Source organism: Heteronotia binoei, chromosome 2 (genome assembly GCF_032191835.1).
Source record: "Heteronotia binoei isolate CCM8104 ecotype False Entrance Well chromosome 2, APGP_CSIRO_Hbin_v1, whole genome shotgun sequence".
Classification (NCBI taxonomy): Eukaryota; Metazoa; Chordata; class Lepidosauria; order Squamata; family Gekkonidae; genus Heteronotia; species Heteronotia binoei.
Window position 1 is genome coordinate 169202611 of NC_083224.1, and position 15477 is coordinate 169218087.

General features: G+C 43.4%; 1 protein-coding gene across 4 annotated transcripts in view; it reads right to left on the bottom strand.

The window, feature by feature from the left end:
• The window catches only part of C2H1orf21 (chromosome 2 C1orf21 homolog), a 166846-nt gene that overhangs the window by 17589 nt on the left and 133780 nt on the right, over positions 1-15477 (bottom strand). For all 4 annotated transcript variants that reach the window (XM_060232404.1, XM_060232403.1, XM_060232401.1 and 1 more), the window contains exon 5: positions 2469-2529. In XM_060232404.1, coding sequence (XP_060088387.1) covers positions 2469-2529 — 61 coding nt within the window. The remainder of the gene's footprint in view (positions 1-2468; positions 2530-15477) is intronic.

A 15477-nucleotide genomic window follows, 5' to 3' on the forward strand; every position in this document is an offset into this window, starting at 1 on the left:
CTAAGAGCAAAGACGCTTAACATGGAAATCCTTGGGCAAAAAAGTAAAACACAAAACGCTCTTACAAAATGCCTTGCGTTGGCATTCCTACAAATGCCATGCTTTGCACCCTTCATTTTTAAAAAAAGCCAGTTATCAACAGTCAGAAATAATAAATATGTACTGATGTCGCAGCATGAATTAAGTGCAGTTCTCTACACAGACAGCCCCAAAGGATTGCATTACTTAGCACATTTGCTCCACCCTCCCCTTTCTACATGTATGACATGCTCAGAAGAATAGCATGTGGACAAAGGACTACCAAGGCAAGCAAACAGAACAAAATTGCACTTCCTGAGAGCTTTGTATTTTTTAAGATTCCCAGCAGAATGTGAGCTAGGAGCAGTTAGGTAAGGACTGTGCCAATGAACAGTCCTGGCCAAAGAAAGGGACAAAAAAGGAAAACAGGAGCCCTCCAGGAAGTTTCCTTATAACAACAGGCCAGAGCAGATGAAACTCCCTTTACCTATTCTGCGTTATTTCGTTTGGTCCTTACTAAAGGTATTATGAGACTCTGTTTCCAGATCAATGCCACTAGCTGCAGGTGAACATAGAAACATAACAGATCAGGGTTTCTTGCAGGTCTGAACTACAAGGAGACCTGCCTCTTGCTGGTTACTGCCTGTCTTTACCAGGCTCTGCACTTCTCATACCCTAAAGGCTAAATATTTGATCCAAAGGTTCCCTGTTTTGTCTTTTGCAAATGGAACATGCCCTTCCACTAGAGACAGTGGAAGTCTCAGTTCAAAGGAAGGATTTGCCATCAATGGAACAGATCATTTGGACAAAACCCTAAAAAAAAAAAAATTCCAACCCTTAAAAAACCCTTTAAAATCCCTAAAAGCTTCTCCTGGACTTGAGCAGCTTCTCACATCTATATATACACCGTAATCCTTCTGGGCCACTCCCACATACTAAGGGACCAACAAAAGGTTGATTTATCACCCATGAACTGATTCTATGAAGATGAATACCTGAATGGGTCAAACTGCTGCCAGTTAGCTGGTGATTACTGCAACTGGAATGTGAATACCATATTGTGTTTGTGCAACACCCTCCCCAAAGACATTTCCACAGTACTAACATTAGTAAGTGACATTAAAACTGGCAATTTTCAGAAACAAGTGGGAGGACATTTCAACCTCCCAGGATACTGGTACTTATTTAGAAGACATCATTCCTCCCCACCCCACCCCCGCCTCACCACCAAAACAACAACAAACAAACAAACGTTCAAAGAGGGACTGAAATTGATGAATAAGAATTCATCAAGAGGTTCTGACACTCAGTCATCCAGGGCTGAACAATGAAATGGGACTCGCCCATCATTACAGCTGCTATCTATCTTAGCGTAAGTTGGGACTCCTTAGCCATTACAGGTGTTAACTAGTTTAGGAAAACTACAGAGCAGAGGTACCCAGGGGCACTATGGCACCTGCCAACATCTTTCCTGGTGCCTTCCAAGTGTTTTTAGAAAGTGGTCAGGGCCATGTGGTACTTTTGAAAGCTAGGCTTCTTTTCTTTTTTTTTGGCTGTGCAAATGTTTAAAAATGGTACTTTGGCAGCATCTGCCACCACAGTACTGAACTGTGTGACTGAAAGTAAGCTGCTGCAGCCCTTTTGTGGCTGTCCTGCCCTCCTGCAGCAGCCATTTGTGGCAGCCATTTTATGCCTGCAGCTACCACACTGTGTCAGAATTCCAAAGATGCCCACAGGTTCAAAAAGCTTGGGGACCACTGCTATAGAGCTATTATGAACAGTCTGTTCTTTTCTTGATTACATTAAAAATTTTAGCTAAGTACCTCTCATCCTGTACTTTCCTGAACTTCCTGAACCTCAGATTCTGTTTGTATTTTTTATTCTTCATAATCTCATATGTAAATCTGCATGGTGAAGGACCATACCCACTACATTCATCTGCCCCGCAGACTTCGGCCCACAAAATGCTTATGCTGGAATGAAAAGCTCATGCTGTTAGTTTGTACTTTGCCATTAGACTCCTGCATTAGACAAACTAACATGGCAACCCCTCTGAAATTATCATCATTGTTTAGGTTCCACACTAAAAACAGGTTTTGGGGTTTTTTCCTGCTTGCATAGACAATGATCGTTTTTATAGATTATGTATTAAAAAACAGAAAATGTGTTTTTGCAGATACGTGTCTTCCCACCCTTTTCAAGGGAGTCTTATGCAGTTCTTAGGCTTTGGGTTTATGTTCAACTGCTTTTAATATTTTGTGAGGCATTCTGAATGCTGATTCTGCAGAAAGACAGGACATAATGGTTTTAAATAAGTAAATCAATGAGAACTCTCACTGTGCAGGTAAAACACCCCCATCTGATTCTTAGTCTCGGCACCAAGATTCACATATCCCAACAGACAGCATTTCATGGCTGCCACTTGGAAACATTTGCCAGACCATTCTTACCTTTTCGATTTTCTCATCCAGCATTCTGAAGAATTCCTGTTGGCTTTCAGAGATGTGCATGCTGAAACACAAGAACAACAGTGTATTGAGAGGCTCAGAGGTATTTATGCATTAGGATTGCTCATTAGACACCTACAGCTCTTATGTCTAGCTTTAGGGCTGCCACTTTCGGGAGGCAGCAGAAAATTCCACCTCCAGTCTAGTAGTGTTTTTCATCAGCAATACTGGCCAAAGAAGCTAGTGATTAACATACAATACACTTAGATCACCTATCCTAAGTCTGATGTACTGACCCAGCAACAAGAATGTGTCGTAATTTACAGAACCCTGACCTTCATTGTGCAAATGATCTTACAATCCTGAGGGCATAATCCTATGTATACTTGCTTGGAAGCAAGCTGCAATAAAGGAAGCATCTAAGTAAATATGCATGGGATTGGGCTGCAATCCTATGCACACCTATTTCTAAGCCAACATGCACAGATCTGAACTGTAAGGAGGCAATCTTATTCACTGTTACTAGCTGTCAATAAGCCCGTGTTGCAATCAATGGGACTTGTTCTGAATAAACATGCATAGCTGGCAGAGAGAACATAACTGCAGTTCTCCCACCCGACATGGGGAGAGGAATGGTTGGAAGGGCTCCCCCTCTCCAGAAGAAGCCACTTGGTCAGAAAATAGATATGGGAGAGGGGCGCAGATCTGAGAGGGAACTCTTCTGTTGCTTGCGCTGCTCAGAGGCTGGAATAGGGAGTGGTGAAAGTGGTGGTTCTGCAAGACTAACTAATGGGGCAGGGCTAGCAAGGAAAAGCTGGCACCACTGCTAAATCCAGTTCCTCTATTCACTCCACCTCACTCCTCCTCAACAATTTAAAAAGGAGAGAGGGAAGGGGGATCCTTGCTTCATTTCTTTTTTTCAGGCCTACAGTCAACTGCAGATGGCATCCAATGAAGCTGATGGGCAGCAGAGTCAGGACAGATGAAAGGAAATACTTCTTTACACAGAGTGATTAAAATGTGGAATTTGTTGCCAGAGGCTCTAGTGATGGCCCCAGGAATACATAGCATTTAAAGGAGGTTAGATTCACAGAGGATATGCATGGAAATGGGTTGAGGGGAACTTCCACATTCAGAGGCAGTCAACCTCTGAATCCCAGTCAGGATGCAACATAGGGGAATGTCTTGGCCTCCATGCCCTATTGTTGGCCCTCCAGAGGAACTGGTTGCTCACTGTGTGAGACAGGATGCTGGACTAGATCGACCACTGGTCTGATCCAGCAGGACTCTTCTTATGTTCTTATGGCAGGTAGCTGAAGGAGGAGGAGTAAGTATGACAGGATGGGAACAGGAAAATGAGCAACCATGGGGCAATGATAGTGTTGGAAGAGAGAAAATGCTCCTAAATGCTAAATGCTATTAGAGCTACAAAGCATGCTGGCCTCTGAGCCATGCGTTTACCTTTTCAAGAACTCCACGGCAGTTCCCAAGCCCACAGTAGCTCATAATATGTTGACAACTCAAAACATGCTGAGCTACACATGCAACATTTAGTGTTCATGGACATGCACTGATAGCTGACACACACACACATGCACTAGAGACCAGGCATATCTGCACAGAGATGCAACTCTGAGGTTGAAACTACAAGAACCGCATCCTGTATTCTGAAAAAGGCCTTTCCCCCGAAGGCAAAAGAGGGACTGTGATTTAGTAGAAGAAAGTACCAGGAAAAAAGGCCTTTCCTAGGTAAACAGCAGTCATTGGGGCACAAGTATCACGGGGCTACATTCTGGTAAGACTCAAGAAAAATATTTCTCTTAAAAACTCTGTTGGGACGAAGAGGGAGCTGGCTGGATAGGCACGTGCCTGTGTTGAAATATAGTAATTTTACAAAGAACAAATCAGCAAAACAGCAAAGCCACCGCAATTTACAGCTTTACCCTCAAAGGCCCTTCTGTAGAGCTCAGATTTAGCACAGTAACTCTTTACATTACACTCATTAGAAATCTCTAGTATACACTGACATTTCCCAGGTTTCCCCACTTTTGTCCCCCCCCCTTCTCTCAAGGCAGAAGGTCAGATAATTTACTTCCATTAACTCCAGTGTACCATGGGGCCCAGGTCAATGAGACTATGTTTCACAGTCGTGTGCAGGATTGGAAAAAGAAAATACTACTATTAGTTGTTGGCAAAGTGCTGTCAGTGCATTTGTGTGGTACAGGACGCAAGATGACAGACCCCGCCTCAGGGGAGCTTAAGAGGCAAACACACACAGTTAAGGTCAGGGGCTTTGACAAAGTCAGAGGACACAAGAGGCTGAGCGGATGTGTTCTGGACGTACGTGTGTGTGTGTGTGTGTGTGTGTGTGTGTGTGTGTGTGTGAGAGAGAGAGATTGATTAGATGGCCCAGTCATAAAATCCACAGGAAAAAAATAAACTCGGGCTTGTTTCTTAAGGGCATCTGGAATATGTAAAAACCTGAACTCTAGAATCAACGTTTCAAAGGAAGCAAGGTACCGAATGAGAGGATCACTTTGTATGACCACATGCTGCGTGCCAGATTTTTTCCTTCATTCACCATGAATACACAATGTTGCCTCTTTAATTTTTTTAAAAAATAAATAAATAAACCACTTAGGCACTGCTCAAAAGCTTGCATACCTGTGCCACCAGGGAAGCACAGGTTGCTACAATTCAATAAAGAGCACTGAAAGAAGGGGCAGAATGGGGCACCGGGCACAAAATTCTGTTTCCTTAACATCTTTGCAAGAAAAGGCACGTTTCTAGTCTTTGTTTTTTTACAGATATGCCTGAAAGTGCCGGCTGAAACCTCAGAGGAGCAGCTACAGAGTTCCCAGCGGACCACAGGCATCTAGCACAGCTCCTAGCCCTTTCCCAAATAGCAAAAGTAATGTAAATGACACAAAAGAGACACAGGAACAAACTACAGTATGTTTCTTCACTCAGTTACACCAGTTTGCCCATGTTCCCCACAGCAGCTGGGGGGGATATGCTTATTTGTTTGTTTAAAGGAGACTCCAAATGGGCTCAGAATGGCATTGAAGGGGGGAGGAATAGCTCCTGCTTTGCCCAGGCAGTCTTTTTGCATGAAATCTACACAGGAGGTAGTATCACTTTGCTGGTTTTGCTGGTCCATGTGCACAGATACTTCATGTGGAACAATGAAATCAGTGAAACATTTCTTCCCCCATGCAGTCTGTGGGGAGCCTGTTCCAAGTATGTTTGGGCTCTCTCGCACACTTCCCCCCCCCCCAGGAGTTCTCTGCAGATGCTGTGTGGCTACATGTGCAAACTAGAAGAAACAAGTGAAGAAACATATCATGTAGTTTGCTTCACAGTTACAAATGAAATGATTAAAAAGTAAAGGAATGCCGCAAAGTAAAGGAGTAAAAAGTAAAGGAATGCAGCAAACCTTTCTGAGCAGGGAAGTTGGATTGCCTAGGAGCAGATTTTCAGATTTCTCACAATGCAGCATACCAGCTGGCATGCTTCAAGAGAACAGACCATCTACACCAGGGGCATCGAACACGAATCAGGCCCTTGCAGGGTTCCTATCAGGCCCCCAAGCAACTGGCTGACATCAGATTCCTTCTCCCTCTCTCTTGCTTCCTTCTGCATAACAGCTTGCTTTGCAAGGCTTGCTCAATCGCACAGGAACTACACAGCAAAGACTCTATTTTCTCCATTGGTTGAGGCTCCTCCCTTGGGGAGGAAGGGGGAAGGGAGAGCTTGCTTTGCCAGGCTCCCTCAATTGCACAGCAGAGCCAAGTCTTTCTTCCTTCTATTGCCTGAGGCTACTTCCCCTCCTGGTTCCCAAGGGAAGGAAGGAAAGAGTCAGAGTTTCCTTTGCCCAATTCCCTGGATCCCATGGGAAAGATACAAAGAAAGTACCTTTAAGACCAATGAGTGCTAATGTTTTAAGCAGGGTTTATTTTAAGTTTTAATTGTGTTTTTCTATGTCCTTTATTAAGTTTATATCTCTGCTACCTAATCATATATAGGTACACACGCGGCCCAGCCCGACATGACTCAGACCAACAAGGTCTCATTTATGTCAGATCCAGCCCTCATAACAAATGAGTGACACCCCTGATCTACACCCCTTTAGTGCTATATTAAAAACATGCAGGCAGCATGTGACAGTCAAAGCACACATTATAGAAAGTTCTTTCTGAGCTATCTACCAATACCACAGTAGATAAATCCTCATGACGCTTAAATGAATATCTATTAGGCAGTGAATTTTAGCCTTTCCAGGTGCAGAACCCACTTTTTAATCCTCCAGGCAGCAACATGGGATCCAGTGTGCTCTGAACATAAGACAGTAAGTCACGTGACAAAAAAGAGTCTGCATTATGACCTCACTATTGAGGGCGGACTCCCTGCTAGAGGTATTGCACAGAAAATTGGAAAACTGGGTCAGGAGGAGAGGACTGGGGGAGAATGTATGGGAACATTTTTGTGTGAAGGGCGTGTGTGTCTCTGGACATCTCTTTGCTGAAAAGGAATCCTGTCCATGAAGACTACTGTAGTAGATGACCAACTATTGGAACAGCTGCTCACAATGTAATTCTTCAGGTCCAATCCTAGAAGAGGGGATGGGGGTTCAATTAAAAATTCAAGTTTGTACAGGAAATAATTTATTTCTACTTACTTACTGCATTTATATCCTATTTTTCTTCCCAGGGGGGATCCAATGTGTTTTACATTGTTGTCCTCTCCTCCATTTTATACTAACAAGTAACAACCACCCCCGGGGGTGGGGGGAGCAGGGCTTAGGCTGCGAAAGGGTGATTGTCCAAGGCCATCAAGCAAGCTTCCATGACAGAGTGAGGGATTTATACCTGGTGTCTCTCAGTTATGAGTTTGACACTCCAGCTGTCACACCACTCTGTGTGTAAACCAAACAACAACAAAAACCAGAGCCATCAGCTACCAGGGAAAGGAAACACATGTTGCAAAATAATGTTAATGAAGAAAAGCTACCATTCAAAATCTACAAGGCCTACTTCCTACAACTAAATTACTACTTTAATATTTATGTATGACCAATGTACATTTTCTGAGAGAGAGAGAGAAAGAGAGAGAGAGGGAGAGAGAGAGCCCTGAGGAACCAACACACAAGGGAAAAGCAAAGATTAACAAAAAAGGGGATAAATGTGAGTAACTATCATCATGTACTGAGACTTCCTCCTCATAGATTTCATGTGGAAAATGGTTAGTCCAAACAAGGTTTGTCTGTGCCCTGAGCCAGTTCTTTCCATGATCACAACTGTATTTTTTTAAAAAAAAAATTGCTGTGTGCTACCCTTTTATCACGAGGGACTAGTTTGGAAGAATTCAACAACTTGAAGTACCAAAGGTGGCTTACCTGTTAATAAGCCAGCAAGGACTCTTTAAGAAGGATAGCAAAATACAGATATGGTCCCATACCTCCCAAGATCAAGCTATACGCAGAGCATGAGAGACAGAGATGGTTCCATTATGCCATTTATAAAAGGTGATGCAGCAATTTAAATTTGTAGCTGCTGATGGCCTGCTTGATATGCAGAGAGTGTGGGAGACAGCCAAAACTGTCAGATAGCCTGTCTGCCCTATAATGTTGTCCAAGGTGGCTGGACTTTAGCTTTTGAAGGTCATGTCTGCCTTTTCTGTGCTCTAGATGTCAATACAATAACATTTGCTCACATAACAAAGGCTTCATTTTCAGGAAAATCGGACAAGTCTATCCCTGTTGTTAACTAATGTGTTCAAAGAAGTTTTAAAAATTATTTGTAATGCTAAATATCTCCCAATACCCACTCCTAGCCTACTATATTCCCCCTACTATTTAAGTAATTTCATGTTATAAACAATTTGAGAGTGGGAAAACAAAAGTACAAAATTAAGAAAAAGCACCTTTTATTTATTTGGTACTTTTTAATACTACTTTCCTCCCAGAGGCTCAGAAAAGCATACATGGTTCTCTCCTCTTAAATCTCACCCCCACAATAACCCTGAAATGTAGGCTAGGCTGAGAGTAGATGAGTGACCCCAGTTCAACCAGTGAGCCTCTCAGCTTAAGGGAGATTTGAAGTTGAGTATTTTCAAAGTCTAGTCCAGAGATGTCAAACATGTGCCCCGGGGCCAAATCAGGACCACGGGAAGCTCCTATTAGACCCCCCCACAAAGCAACTGGTTGTCATCTGCTTCCTTTTCCCTCTCTCTTGCTTCCTTCTGAATCACAGCTTGCTCTGCCAGGCTTGCTCAATCGCACAGAAGGTACACAGCAAAGACTATTTTCTCCACTGGCTGAGACTTCTCCCTTGGAGAGGAAGGGGGGAAGGGATAGCTTACTTTGCCAGGCTTGCTCAATCACACAGCAGAGCTACTGAGTCAAGCCTCTCTTCCTTCTATTGGCTGAGGCTCCTCCCCCTCCTTGTCCTTTGAGGAAGGAGGAAAAGAGCCAGAGGTTTCTTTGCCCAGTTCCCTGAATCGGACAGGAGAGATACAAAGAAATCACTTTTAAGACCAATGAGTGCTAATGTTTTAAGTTTTTAAAAAAATCTTTGTGTTTTCTTTGTGCTTAATATCTCTGCTGCTTGCAGGGCTGGCCCTGCCACTACGCGAACTAGACAACTGTCTAGGGTGCTGGCATTCTGGGTGTACCGAATTGGGTGTCCCCCACACAACTTGGTGACATTATCAGTGCAAGGGTGGACACCAGAAGTGCTAGACAGTTTAGGGCTGGCCCTGGCCTGGCATTTCATTTTATGACATACATGGCCTGGCAAGTTCTCATTTATGTCAGATCTGGCCCTCATAACAGCACCCTAGCTGTCTAATCCAACACCCTAGCTGTTACATCAGGTTGGTACAAAAGGTCATCAGTACATTTAGTTCCTGAAACAATAGCTCAGCCATGATAGCATTTGGACTTTTATCATAGAACTGAGTTGTGGAGAAACAGAAGTAATAACATTGACATTCTCTCCTCACACAAACATGAAGGTTTGCCAACCTGAGTAAAATAAATCCTTTCAGTTACTGGGAGCTTGAAACGACAGTGGGGCTATTGAACACACAGTTAAGTGGGCTTCCGCCCTGACCTGGACAGCTCAGGCTAAGTCAGTGTCATCAGTTCTTGGAAGTTAAACAAGGTTCGTCTAGATTAGTACTTCAAATTCACAGCTGCTACACAAAGGCAGGCAATGGCAAAACGCCTCTGTACACTTACAGATTTGCCATAAGTCATCTGCAACTTGATGACATCACCAACTGGGCTTCCAAAGGACAGCACCACCGGTAAGATACAAGCCAGCCAATTTCCAAGTATGAACATAGCTATTAAATCAAAATGTAAAGTGTCAGCTGGAGGTGACATTTATTCCACAGCACGGTGAGGCATATAAACAACTATTCTGGAAAAAAAAAAAACAGGACTCCAATTGTATAACTTAATTCTCTTCCCAACTTCTCTTTAAAGGCCCTTCCTGTATAGCCAGGGGGCTGAAACTGAGGGAACTCCCTAAGGATACAGTCAGCCACTTTGCGGTACCACTTCAAAAAAATTTAGCTGTCAGAAGATCAACTGCACCGGATCCAAAATCTCTGCTGATGGAAGAATTTCAGTCAGGAGAGTGAGATGTCACCCCCCCCCCCTTCCCCAGCAGCCTAACATGCCCCTCAAATGGGAGAGCAAAGCCACAGAAACAGCATGAGGTGGTCTGCTGCAATAAGGAGAGTCTGCAAAAATCAATCTCCCCCCTGAGAGAAATTATCAAAAGATTCAGCTTGATCATTCTGTAACAGTATACATGTCTTCAGACCTACCATTTTAGTATGAGTCTATTAAGCCACCATTGAGGGCTGGTTCAGACAGTTTTCTCCAATGTGGGGTGAAGGATCAAGAGCACAGTGTCCCACTTCTACACAGTCATTTAACAGGCATGAGGCTTATGTGGCATCTAAAACCCAACACAAATTGTATGTTGGATGCTGACAATACAGCCTGAACCTGAGGCATGTTGGATTTCACATACATAAAACTCCACACGAATGTTCTACTCAAGTGTGGACACAGGCCTAGAGATGGTATGGGTACACTCCGTGATAGGATAGGAAGGCAGGATCTCTCAAGCGCAGCACTGCCAGAGGCACATGTTTCTGTCACTTTGAAGATAGCTAAAATGCCTATCTAAATACTGAAAAGATTAGCTCTAAAATGGATTACAAATGTAGGCTGATAAATTAGTTAGCTGCTGGAATGACGATTCTTAATCTACCTTCAGAAGATGAACCAGGTTTCACCAAAAGGACAAGCACTTTTGGATTTTACTATACCTAAGGCACTCTCACAGGTACCCTCTCTCAACTGTTATAGCCCAGATAGCTGCAGGCGGTGCATGCCATAAAAAAAGACAAGGGAGACAGCAACAGTGAAGGAAGACTGAGGACAAATCTGATAAGACATGAGGAAAACTTCATTTTAAAGCACACTCTGTGGCAGTGATGGTGCCAAACAAACAATACTTTCCCGCCACCATTGTGTTTGCACAGTGCAGGCCAGTGGAGCTGTTCCAGGAGGTCAGAGGCCTGTTGGGATCTGGCCTACAGGAGGACACAGACTGCTCAGTGGCCCACTGTGACTGCTTTGCTCAGCACTTTTCAGATAAAATCTCTCACATCCATTCTGATTTAGACTCTACATCAGCAGTGATAGGATCAGATGATGCCAGGGTGCTGACTAGTCCAACTATTTGGGGTACCTTCCAGTTTATTCAGTTTGGGGGGGGGCAGGATCCTTGGAAATCTGAAGCCCGCCATCCTGCTTATATGACCTGGTTATTTCAATCTTCCAGGGAGGAGCTGGCTGACTGGGTTCAAGAGGTAGTTAATGTTTCCTTAGGAGAGGAGGTTGCTGTCCCAGCTCCGAAACAGGCTGCGGTGCATCCATTTCTAAAGAAGCCTACCTTTGACTCTGGATATTTTAATAATTATCAACCAGTCTCAAATGTTTCATTCTTGAATAAGGCAACTGAATGGGTGGTGGATGGACACTCCAAGCTTTCCTGCATGAGACAAATTGTTTAAATCCCTTCCAGTCTGGGTCTGGGCCTAGTTATGGGACTGAAACTGCCTTGGGGTTGCCCTGGTGGGTGACTCAAGTTGAGTGATGGAAAGAGGGAGTGTGTCTCTGTTGATCTTCCTGGACCTCTCCATGGCTTTTGGTACCATCAACATGGCATCCTCTTGGGACTGCCTATCTGGGCTGGGTTTGGGAGGTAAAATTCAAGATCTTCAAAGTCCTGTATAGTGTGGGACCAACTTACCTACTCTGTCATGAACCTGCCCGACTACTACTGTTAATCTCAGAGGCCCTGTTTTGGGTGCCCCTGCCTTCTGAGATTAGATGGGTGGCAACTCAGCAGAGAGCCTTCTCAGCCATGGCAACAAAGCTCTGCAACTCTCTCCCCTAGGAGACCTATCTAAAACCTTCTGCTGCCATCTTTTGCCAGTGGGTGAAGACATTTTTATTTCATTTGTCATTCCTCAATGATCCTTCCTTCCAAACCAATGTTTTAACAATTGTTTTAATATTTTGGTATGGATTTTAACTGTGGTTTTTAATTATTTTAATAATGTGTGTTGGGGGCTTAATTTTAATGTTTTTAAGATGTGTTTTTAATCACATTTAAGATGTGCTTTAATCACATTGTGCAGGGGTTCAGACTAGATGATCCTGGAGGTCCCTTCCAACTCTATGATTCTATGTATGTTTTTAATTGTTAGTCGCCTTGGTGGCCCTTATAAGGGCAGAAAAACAGCAAACACATTTTGCAAATAAAAATAAAGACAATAGCAGATTTATCTGAATATTGGGCAAAACGGATCCTATACCAACATTTATGGATACATCAGGTGTGAAGCATAATAGACAATTCACACAAGAGCTATCAGTGCCTTCAAAAATAACCCATCATCATCAACGGAAGCTGTGTGACTGACTCACTGTGAACACCTCTGGACAGTTGGACAGGAACTTCATTAATCTCTAATCTATCTAGGAACATCAATAATCTAATAATTGCTAGATTAGTTCTAATTCTCAAGTTAACAGTTCTTCTTTGATCTGTGTTTTTCCCCTTTGACTTTCAAATTGAGATTTGCTTTATACAAAAGTTCTCTTCTCTGCCCTTGTTTTGTAAGTCAAAATTTATTTGTAATCAATCATTTCATGTCTTGACTTCTAGCCTGCTCATTTTTTTTTTAAACCAGCCAAGCAGTGGAAACTTCCTGTTTGACATGGTTTACGATTGAGTGGGTTCTAGGATTACGTGCTCCTGGCTAGGGCAATGGCAGCAAGTGGGAAGGAAATGGGTGACAAGCAGGTCCACACATTGCCTTTTGCTTCACGTGCTGCCACTCCCCCCATTCTATTTATTCAATTCTATCACAGGCGTGCCAAGACACAGCATGGCAGCCATTGCCCATTCTCCAGTGGCTCAGACCCTGCCTTTTCTGTCACTGCCCTTTTCTCAGCTTAGCTTTGGTGTAAGGTTCCAGCACAGCGAAGCTGAGAAAATGTCCTTTAAAGGGCTGAGGGGGCAGGACATGGGGCATGGCAGCACTTTGCCCCATGCTATTTCTTCTGTTCATATTGGCTGCAGGTAGATAATCCAGACAGACACTCTACCTGCAGCCATCCCATAGTTTCTCTTTGAACCAGATCAAAGGAGGATTTTAATAAATTGAGTTTACAGAAGGAAGCTCCAGAAGTCCATGAATTGTGTTTAGAATGAACACATCGTGCAGACATTCTTGTCAAAATGAAAAGGCTTCCTGCTTACCATGCTGGGCAAAATTCCCTTGTGGGACACACCTGAACCTAAAAGGTGAGGCCTGATGGCCACTCACCAGGAAGTCAGCCACAGAGTAGCCTCTGTTTAGGGTGAAGTCTGTCCCACCCTGCTGTCAAAGTTTTATGACATGGGAATTTCCACAGAACACATTGTATGCAATAAGTTTGCTAACAAATGTCCTAATGACACAATAAAAGAGTAAGTAAAGCAAGCTGTCCCCCTCCCCACGGACTAGACTTTATTGCTTAGAAAACAATAACATCTTTATGAAGTCTGTTAAGTGCCAGGTCTCTACCCCTGTGAAACCTTTGCCTCTTAATGCAGGAGCTGCCTTTGATATGAAGCTCATGATCAGCCATCACACGAGTACGTACTGATGTAAAGATGACTGTTTTCACGGAAGGAGCAGTACAGTGCCACTGAGATGTAAGAATTATACATGTTGATGGTCTTACAGCACTGGCCGAAGACCTCATCACCGACATAATTCTGATTATGATGGCCAGGGAGCCTGTATCCATGACCTTATGCTGTACTACTTCAGGCAGTGGAAGGAGGTTCACATGATTATATGTTCCTCTAGATTAAAAAATCGTGATGAGATGCATTTGTCACAAATATATACATATACACATAAAGCAGAAACCCCCACAAAAGCACCCTTGTATGTGCAAAAAAAAAAAAAAAATCAAAGAAATATGCTTTTTGGCTCACGAGGGCATTTTGAAGGGCGGCCTATTTACTTTTTAACTGTGTTTTTTTGCAACATAAAAGATACCAGAAGACACTTCAAAACTAGTTTATTGAGCAGTGAAAAAGAATTAAAAATAAGTATTTAATTCTGGCATCTGAGCAGTTAGATGTGAAGGGGCTTCTCTATTTTTAGGCTGTAGAGTTGTTCTGCTGGGCTTACATCGCAAAGTGACAAAAATAAACAATATTCCTTCCAGGAAGCTATTTTCATATCTGTGGAATTTTAAAAAATTATTGTGCAAAATCCAATATCAGCTTCCAAAACCTTCTTTCGGTTCAGAAGACAACCAGGCACAGAATAATCAAATCACGCAATAACAGAAGAATGGAATTGAAGAAACCCGCTCATTCTTACTGTCCAAGGCTCAACTGGGATAATGGCCCCAGCTTCCATCCCCCCAACAGAGAGACTGACTGGCTGAAGCAGAGTTGTCTGAAATTAAATCCATATAAGATGGAGGTCCCGTGCCTGAGCCACAGGGGGATGGAATCGGAGATCTGGCACCCCATCAATGGGGCACTGTTAGGACCAGTGTTGACTGTGAGAAGCCTGGGTGTGACTCCGGATGACTCACTTTCAATGGAAGCCCAGATCACAACCATTGCCAGATCAACCTTTTACTATCTTCAGCAGGTCAGGGAACTGACCCCCTGTGACTTAGCTATGATGATCCATGCACTGGTCACCCTCCAGGCCAGACTACTGTAACTCGCTCTGTGCAGAGCTACCCTTGAGACTGATCTGGAAACTCCAGTTGGTCCAAAATGCAGCTGAGCATGTCTTTACAAGGACTTCAGCATGAGTGCATATACAGCTCCACCCGCTGCACTGGCTTCCAGTGAAGTACCAGAACAAATTCAAGGTCTTGGTGTTGACCTTTAAAGCCCCATGCAGTATGAGACCATCATATCTGATGGACAGTCTCTCCTGCTATGTCCCCCCAGATAACTCTGCATTCTTTTTCAGAACAACATCTGCTAGTGATCCTTTGCACAAAGGATGTTCGCTTAGCCTCAATCAGAGCCAGTCTTTTTGGCTCTGTGTCAAGCACAGGTAGTTCAAGAATAGACTCCTTTGTTTTTAATCAAAGTTGGCTCTTTATTGAAACTCCATGTTGCAGATAAGATGTTGTTTTTGAGAAGACTAGAAAAGGTAGTTATATTCAGCTATATAGATACAAACAGACACATTTGAAATTCTGAGTTCAAAGGGCAAAGCAGTAATTTCCCTCTACCTAGCCATAGCCTTCTAACATCAGCCTGTGACCAAGATAAGACCTCAAGGGGCCTGGGGTTTTTAGGAGGAGTGCTGGTACTACAACAAAGCAAGACAATTTCTTTAAGTAAACATCCTTTGCCAGATGGCTACAAGAATGTGAGAAAAGGATGGTTGT